Here is a 9,768-nt window from a genome sequence, read left to right on the forward strand (position 1 = left end):
ACACGAGAATTTTACGTGGAAACCCCTCTAAATGATAAAGGGAAAAACCACGGGGTAGAAGGATCTCACTATTTTAATATGGAGTACACAACTCTCAAATACAAGGAGAAAACAACAATAAACACTTCTCTCTTGTAAAAGGAACAACTACTAAAGAGGACACTCAAGACTAAAATATTTATCTTGGTGTATAACTCTCTTTGTATTCTTACTCTCTCTTTCTGGGATGGGATAAATGAGGGCAAGAGGTCTTCTATTTATAAGAAAAACTAGAAACGCGTAAAATCCGCGTATTGTACCTCCCTTTTTGACTACGCATTCAAAACGCGTTTTGTTCCTTTTTTGACTACGCATTTAAAACGCGTTTTGTTGACTACGCGTTCAAAACGCGTTTTGACTATCTTGCATTCTCCCACTTGAAGATTTAATTGAGAATCAATTAAGTCTTCACACCATCCTTTCTACCCAATTACTGCAATGTTACGTTTCTGCTAGGCCAATAGAAGATCGACACTATATGAACTTGTTACTGTTGATCGGCTTCGTAAACATATCTGCCAGGTTGTCATTAGTGTGAATTTTTTGAATATCCATACTGCCTTCTTCCACCTTCTCACGAACAAAGTGATACTGAACTTGTATGTGCTTTGTCCTTGAATGAAATGCCGGATTCTTTGCAAGATGCAAAGCGCTCTGACTGTCACAAAACAAAGCAACTCTCTCTTATTTGTGCCCAAGCTCCTCGAGTAACATCTGCATCCATATTGCCTCTTTGCTAGCTTGTGTAGCTGCTACATATTCTGCTTCCGTCGTAGATGTAGCCACGATAGATTGCAGTTTTGAAACCCAGCTTACAGCTCCTCCAGCAAGAGTAAACACATAACCTGTGGTGGACTTGCTTTTATCAAGATCACCTGCATAATCTGAATCAACAAAACCTTTAACAGTAAAGTCTGATCCTCCATAACAAATTGTAATATCTGAGGTACCCTTGATGTATCTCAGCATCTTCTTAACAGTATTCCAATGCTCTCTACCAGGATTAGCCATGTATCGACTAACCACTCCCACTACTTGTGCAATGTCAGGTCTTGTACATACCATAGCGAACATTAAACTTCCCACTTCTGATGCATACGGTACTCGAGACATCTCCATCCTCTCTGCTTCATTGCTAGGACACATACTTGAGGATAACTTGAAATTAATAGGAAGTGGGTAGAAATTGACTTACAGTCTTGCATCTTGAAGCATCTCAAGATTTTCTTCAAGTAGTTCTTTTGAGAAAGGCAAATCTTCTTATTATTTCTGTCTCGGTGAATTTGCATCCCTAGAATCTTATTTGCTGGTCCCAAGTCCTTCATTTCAAACTCCCTAGCCAACTGTGCCTTTAAATTTGTGAGACGATCTTTGTTGGGGCCTGCTACCAACATGTCGTCAACATACAACAGCAAAATAACAAAATCTTCATCACCAAATCTCTTGTAATAAACACAAGGATTTGAACTATGTCTATTGTATCCAAGGCTTGTAATAAAGGAATCAAATCTCTTATACTAACATCTCGACGCCTGTTTGAGACCGTATAGAGATTTGTTCAACCTGCAAACCAAGTTCTTTTTTCCCTGTTCTTCAAAACCATCTGGTTGGAGCATATAAATTTCTTCTTCAAGTTCTTCATGAAGAAATGCAGTTTTGACATCTAACTGCTCCAAGTACAAGTCAAATGTAGCATACATCGCCAGGACCACTCGAATTGTTGTGAATCGAACCACCGGAGAAAATATCTCAGTGAAGTCTATACCTTCTTTCTGAGCGAATCCTTTCACCACCAATCTTGCACGATACTTCTCCACTTGATCATTACCATTGCGTTTGATCTTGTAGACCCATTTGTTTCCAATGGCCTTCCTTCCTTGTGGTAATTGAACAAGATCCCATGTTTTATTTTTATGAAGAGCTTTAATTTTTTCTTGCATTGCTGCCACCCACAGAGATGATTCTTGGCCTTTCATAGCCTCGTGAAAATTTGAAGGCTCTCCATCTTCTATTAGTAGACAGTATGCAATATTACTCTCCATAGAATAATCTGAGTGCCAAGTTGGTTCTCTTCTCTCCCTAGTTGACCGTCGAACTTCTGGAGTTTCGATCTCAGCTTGCTCTTGTTCTTCGTGCTCTGGTGCTGCTTCAGAAGAAACTGGAACTTCTTCTATTTCTTCAACTTCAACTGTAGTAGTCTCTGATTTTTCTTGTAAGGTGCTATTTTCTTTTGCTTGTATCTTGTTTTCAACAAATACAACATCTCTGTTGATTACCACCTTACGGGTTGTGGGATCCCACAAGCGATACCCCTTGACTCCATCAGCATACCCTAAGAAAATGCATTCCTTGGATTTTGGATCCAACTTCGATTTTTCTTGGGTGTTGTACATAACATAAGCAGGACTTCCGAATATATGTAAGTGAGAATAATCAGCTGGTTTTCCTGTCCACATCTCCATTGGCGTTTTCAGATCAATTGCGGTTGATGGTGACCGATTGATCACATAACAGGCGATTTTGACTGCTTCTGCCCAGAATGGTTTTTCCAACCCTGTAGTTGCCAATATAGCTCTTGTCCGTTCCAACAAGGTTCTGTTCATCCGCTCTGCTACTCCATTTTGTTGTGGAGTATATGCCACCGTAAACTGCCGTTTAATACCTTCTTGTTTACAGAAGTTATTAAATTCATCACCAGTGTATTCACCTCCATTATCTGTCCTCAAACACTTGATCTTTTTCTCAGATTCAAGTTCCACCCGCGCTTTGAATTCTTTGAAAACTGAAAAAACATCTGCCTTCCTCTTGATTGGATACACCCAACTTCTCCTGGAGTAATTGTCGATAAATGAAACGAAATATTTCGCTCCTCCTAGAGACTCCACCGGTGCTTGCCAGACATCAGAGTGAACCAGATCTAGTATTTCCTTGCTTTTAGCAGAGGAACTGCTAAACTTCAGTCTATTTTGCTTACTGGTAACACAATGTTCACAAAAGGGTAGTGAAACCTTTTTGAGACCTGGAAGAAGTTTTTGCTCAGCAAGAATCTTCAAACCTCGTTCCGACATATGTCCAAGTTTATGATGCCACATCATCGTTAATTCTTCAAATGAACTTGCTGACGCGGTTGATGTTTCTCCTTCTTGGTGTATTTTACCTTTAAGAACATATAGATTTGCAGCAAGTTTTTCTGCTTTCATCACTACAAGCGCTCTTTGGATATTTTCATGACTCCACCATTAGTCTTATACGAACATCCATTATCATCTAGTTGTCCTAAAGACAATAGATTCTTCTTCAATTCTTTTACATGTCGTACCTCTTGGATGGTGCGAACCATGTCATCATACATCTTTATTTTGATAGACCCAATATCAATAACATCCAAAGCATGATCGTTTCCCATGAACATAGACCCTCCTGAGATAGGATTATATTGATGGAACCATTCTCTCCTGGAAGTCATGTGCCATGTTGCTCCTGTGTCCATGATCCAGACATCAGCGAAACGTTTTCTGTCTTCATTATTTGATATTGCCTCACTACATAAAATATCGCCATCATCCGAGGTACATGCAATATTCTCTTGAGCATTTGATGGCTCAGGGTTTTCACTCTTCTTCTTGAACCGACAATCTTTCTTAAAGTGCCCTTTCTTGCCACAGTTGTAACACTTGATATTCTTCTTACTTCTTGATTGAGATTTGCCGTGATTGTGACTCCCACTAGAGCCACATTTTGTTGTTCTTTCTCTCACCATCATCAAGGCTTCAGCTTGCTGTGAACTTGCTTGTCTGTTTTTCTTATTTTTGCGACGATTTTCTTCTTCCAAGACAGCGGCTGCAATTTCATCGAAAACTAGACTGTCTGTATTGTTCGTCAGGTTGATGATGAGTTGATCATACGAGTCAGGCAGACTTTGAAGTAGAAACTCCGCACGTTCATTCCCCTCTATTTTGCAACCCATTGTCGTAAGTTGCAAAAACAGAGTATTTAAAGTATTGATGTGTTCAGTAACTGACATGGACTCTGCCATTCAAAGAGTATACAATCTTTTTTTAAGAAGATTTTATTATGTAAAGACTTGGCCTCATACAACCCCGTAAGAGTATCCCATATTTCCTTCGTCGTCCGCTTTTCCGCTACACTAGACAACACTTGATCAGCTAGTGTCAAGTGTAAATCAGCAACTGCATTGCTGTCTATGTTGTTCCACTTGCTGTCATCAACAAAGTCTGTGGGCCTGCCTTCAATTGCAGCTAAGCAATTGTCTTTTCTCAGTATTGCTTTTATTTTCATTTTCCATAATGAGAAATTAGTCCCACTGAATTTTTCAACGTCAAAATTTGTTGTACTCGACATTGTTATTTGCTTCACATCCTTTTAGATCATTTATGAATATTTTTGCGAACAACCGTGACAAACTGTATCGTCATCGAAATTTACTATTCACGTGAATAGTACTATTCACCGATAGTACCTTCGCATAAAATAGACAGAATAACCGAGGGCTCTGATACCACTGTTGGGGAGGAAGCACCACAACTAAAGTTTGATATGATAAAAATAATGAAAATAAATTGGACACGAGAATTTTACGTGGAAACCCCTCTAAATGATAAAGGGAAAAACCACGGGGTAGAAGGATCTCACTATTTTAATATGGAGTACACAACTCTTAAATACAAGGAGAAAACAACAATAAACACTTCTCTCTTGTAAAAGGAACAACTACTAAAGAGGACACTCAAGACTAAAATATTTATCTTGGTGTATAACTCTCTTTGTATTCTTACTCTCTCTTTCTGGGATGGGATAAATGAGGGCAAGAGGTCTTCTATTTATAAGAAACTAGAAACGCGTAAAATCCGCGTATTGAACCTCCCTTTTTGACTACGCGTTTAAAACGCGTTTTGTTCCTTTTTTGACTACGCATTCAAAACGCGTTTTGTTGACTACGCGTTCAAAACGCGTTTTGACTATCTTGCAGAATTCTGGTGCCAGAATAAGGATTTTCAAGATTGAATCTTTCATTGGATTTGATGGAAAGTAAGAATGGTTAGGGATTTTCGATTTTTTCCACCAACGGCACGCCTACGATGCAATTTAAAGGACGAAAATCATGTTGTTGTGTGCAAATGGGGGTGAAAATTATGTTGTGTGCTTCATCTTGACGGCCCGTCAAATAGGCGGGTTAAACTAAATTTGAGTAGATTAAATTGGATTGAATGAACAAAATCAGCGGATCAATGACTCGTTTAAAAGTTAATAAAGATAAAATGGGCTAAAAACTGGATCATAACTCAAATGTTCAATTCTTAAAAACTATGACCCTTACACTATAACAAAAGTAACTTTTAGCGACAATAAATATGCACATTAACAAAGAATGCTAAAGCCTTTACCGGCATTAATTAATTATCATTAGATCCAATGTTGTTATAGGCTTTAGGGACTTTTACAAAGAGCGCTAAAATGTAATTGTCACTAATAACTGCCTCTAAAATACTTATTCAGCGACAATCAAGCTAGTGCTGTTAATTAATTGCCACTAAAAATCATTTTTGATACAGTGTTAATTCTCTAATTTAATAAGATAAAAGGTTGCCCATTAATCCAATTATCAGAATTAATGAAGGACAAATCTGTCAACGATTCCACCATATCTTTGCTTAGCTTTTTCTCCCATTTAACTCTCTTTAATTTGTCTGCTCCTGGTCCATCACATTCTGCTTCTGAGAAAGACAATTGCTTCCTAAAACAAAAAATCAAAAATTAATAGTTAATAAAAAATCCCAAATTTATTTTAAATTTTTCTTAAAACACAAAAATTTGATCGAGGGAAGCTAACTAACACAAATACTAGGTGATTTCTTCATATATATCTAAGCTTAGGTAGACAATATGTATTGAATTTGTGCGGTGGAAGCTAGCAGATACCCCTACCGAACAATGGCGTAGCCACATATAGCTCAAGGTGACTAGTCGGACACCTTTCGTAGAAAAATTATACTATGTATATAGAAAATTATACAAAGTATATAGGTCAACAATTATTTTTCATACGTATATATTAAATCTTGGACACCCTTAATAAAATTTCTGACTTCGACACTCCCACCGAAACCCTTGATAGACAGATTTACAATATACCTGTGGTGAGAAGTAGTCGATACGCCTCAAAATTTAGTCGAGGTGCTCACAAGTTAATACGTACACCACGATTATCCCTCCAAAAAAATGTGGGGGGGGGAGGGGGGAGAGAGAGACTTACTCATGGCCTTTGAAATTCCAAGCATCCCAACCTCTAGGAACAATGATGTTAGAGAGGGAGGTCTTATAGAATAGGACCCTAGCATAAGCCCTCCATGCCCTTCCTAATAATACCTTGCCTGTCCCAATCACTTTACAATTCTTGAACACAAATGCACTTGTATCATTTGGATGTTCTCTTCCTTGTGCTGTTATGAATCCTTGGGCTATTGATCCAGCATTCACCAATATTGTACAATCCTATTAAGACAACATAAAGTAAGATACATGTCATTTCAATAATCGGATTAGACATGTGATGTGAAAATTTCATGTACGGTTCTATGTACGATTCTATAGATACATGTCATATAAACAAATTAGAAATATGATGTGAAAATCTCACGTGAAGTAATGGTAAAGTTAACTTATCTACCGACTTCTCTACTATCATCCCAAATGAATTTAACTCTGTCAACCATATCCTTGAATTAGATTTCACATTTGATATTACTGCTTATATACTCGATATTTACCATAATTTACAAGAACATTATGGGTAGTTGTAGTAATAGTGGGAGGTTTAAGATCAATTTACCCGATATGAGATATCACATAATTCGAGGGATCATGGTAATCTAAATCTCATGAACTAGCTATATAATTGTCTTTGATATTGTATCAGTCATTGGTTTGTGAGATTGTGCTCAAACATGAAAATCATGAGAGTTTTCATTTTCTAGTCGCGCTTCATCCTCAATGTAGGATTTATTGGCACGAAATCAAATTTAATCAGGTCAAACACAGATATTAAACATCAAGTGGAAAAAAAAAACTAATATAATTCTTGACCTCACATTAATCTCATACAAAGACAAGATTTAATGGGAAACTCTAAGTTAGAGGTATCCAAGGCCTATGTATGGATTTTAGTTCATTAATTGTCCAATTAAAAGTATAGACTATAATTAACTTGTAAACTTTGTTTTTGCTACTCTTTTGTATGTATAAATCATTTGACTATAAAATTGTCCTCAACTCCATTAATAATGTGAACAAAAATCTTAACAAGTGTGTGGGCATACTTATCATCTAAAGAAAATATTTGCATTAATCAGGGATTAGCTAAAGCATTAATATTTTTAAAAAGAAAATAAATGTCTCAAAATATTTAATGTTTTAAAAAATACAATTAAGAAGTGTTTTGCCTCTTCTTTTGATTTTATGTGTCATTTTCTTTTAATTAGTTTCAAGAAAAAAGAATTATTTTTCTTACATGATTTTGTAATTACATAAATATCAAGATATATTTAAGTGCTAAAGTGAAATAAATTATTTCTTTTGCTCAGTCAAACACCTCACATAAACAAAATAAAGGGGTTATTAAAAGAGATTAAGTGAATCCAAGATATTGAGTTTTATATACGATATGTATGGTCAATGTGTGTTTTAGTTGCTATGATTAAATTAAATTGCTTTAGTTTGATGCAAATACTGTGTATAATATAAGTATTTACCGATAAATACTCATTTAAAACTATTAAATATCAAAAAAAAAACGTACAAAAATCTTAAAAAACAAATAACTAAAGATGGTAACGTAACAATAAAAAAGAAAACAAAAAGTACCTCATAAATTGATTGACCACCACCAAAAATGAAATCCATGGTTCCTTCAATTGTGCAAAGCTTGAAATAATGTTTGCCATCATCATCCAACAAAGTATCTTGCAAACCAGAAAATGCACATCCATAAAATGAAGTTTTGTCACCAGAAACCAATGCTGCTACTGCTGGTTTCATTGGATTTTTTTTAATCATAGGTGGATAATTATAAGAATTCTGAAAAAAATAAAAAACATTAAAATTATATAAACTAAAAAAAAATTAATGTAAGGGACATAGGATTTAAGGTTTCTTACTGTAAAATTTAAATTTTCCACAACAATATTGTCTGCAAAAGAGCCAAAAGTTGAGCTTGTTATAATTGACTCATGAGCATCCCATATCACAATAGTTGTTTTCACATCTGCACCTTTTAAATAAATAAAAGGTTTATCAACTGGAATTGTCACTTGTTCCCTTCATGATTAAATGCAGAAAAATTAATTAGTCTTTAATATCAATTTAGAAAAGAAACAATTATTGAAAAAAAGTATTTATGTGTATAATGTACATATAGGTTGAGATGTATAACTAAATTTGACTCGACAAGTTTACACTATTAGAGAAACGTGTTTTTCTACGGAGATTCATGTAAATCCGTTGAAAAGCTAGGATTTCTGACAACTTTTTTATAAAAACATTTTTCACCAAGCACATTACATACGGATTCCTCAAAAAAACGTTCGAAAGAATTCAGAATAACTAGCATATACATATATATTTAAAAGAGAATACGAAAACTCTAAATCTTGGATTCACCACTAAATTTAAAGTGTTTTTAGAGATATGATGTGAAAATCTCGTGTAAAGTTCTGTAAAATAATTTATGTATCAACTTCTCTACTATCATCTCAAATGAATTAAACTGTGTCTACTGTATCAATGGATTAGATTTGATTTGAAATTACTATTTATATATTGGGTATTGACTATTTATGGCTTTCTATAAAACAAAAATCTACCAAACACATTTCATACATATCCTCGAAAAAAACGTTCGACAGATTGAGGTAGATAGAATTCTCTATGTCTAGCTCAATCTATGTGAGTGTAAGAAAACTAACACAAATACCAAAAAAAAAAAATAGAATTGAATGAATCTAAATTTTGAATTCGCCTCTAGATTCAGTTTACAACATACATGAATAAAATATTTTTCCCCAAGCACAATTCATAAAAATCCCTCGAAGAAAAAAAAATGTTAGATAGAATGAATTCACCGTGTGTAGCTCAATTTATATGTGTGTAAGAGAACCATAGCATATATATCAAATAGAACAGATACTGACTCTAAATTTTGAATTCGCACGTAAATAAAACTTGAGCAGAAGAGTGTAGAGAAGTTACTTGTACAAGCCAGGTCTAATGTAGATACAAATCCAATGAGAATTATTTGAAGGAATTGAATCAATGGCAGATTGAATTTTCTGAAATTGGGCAAAACCAGATTGATCAACATAGATTGTTTGAATAAATCCAAACATACTTATTCCAATTGATGGCAATTGTAACACTCTTCCACTTGCTAATCCATAGAACAAAAACAAAAATGCTACACTTTTAAAGAAATGTAGTGCCATTTCTTGAAACTTACAAAAAAAAATATTGTAAGAAAAGCAAGAAAGAACCTTGAATATATATATATATATAATTTTATTCAAGATTATGAAATGAAAAGTCAAATAAAAAAGTGGGGTAAAAGAAAAGTCACATTGAAGTTCATGAGAAAAGGTTTTTATGTTTTTTTTTTCTTTAAAGACAAATGAAAAGTCAAGAGTTGCTAGTTAATAAGTAATTAGATAGTAGTGGGCT

General features: G+C 34.8%; 1 protein-coding gene across 1 annotated transcript; it reads right to left on the reverse strand.

Annotated features, from left to right (window-relative positions):
* Nucleotides 1-5,449: 5,449 nt before the first annotated feature.
* Nucleotides 5,450-9,536, reverse strand: LOC129881907 (probable pectinesterase 29). The gene is made up of 5 exons (XM_055956021.1): nucleotides 9,304-9,536; nucleotides 8,214-8,373; nucleotides 7,921-8,133; nucleotides 6,314-6,552; nucleotides 5,450-5,794 (listed from the first exon to the last, which is right to left on the reverse strand). Exons 1-5 carry the CDS (start codon nucleotides 9,534-9,536, stop codon nucleotides 5,623-5,625), a joined length of 1,017 nt encoding a protein of 338 aa, XP_055811996.1. The 3' UTR covers nucleotides 5,450-5,622.
* Between the last annotated feature and the right edge of the window lie 232 nt (nucleotides 9,537-9,768).

The sequence above is a fragment of the Solanum dulcamara genome, chromosome 3 (assembly GCF_947179165.1).
Source record: "Solanum dulcamara chromosome 3, daSolDulc1.2, whole genome shotgun sequence".
Lineage (NCBI taxonomy): Eukaryota > Viridiplantae > Streptophyta > Magnoliopsida > Solanales > Solanaceae > Solanum > Solanum dulcamara.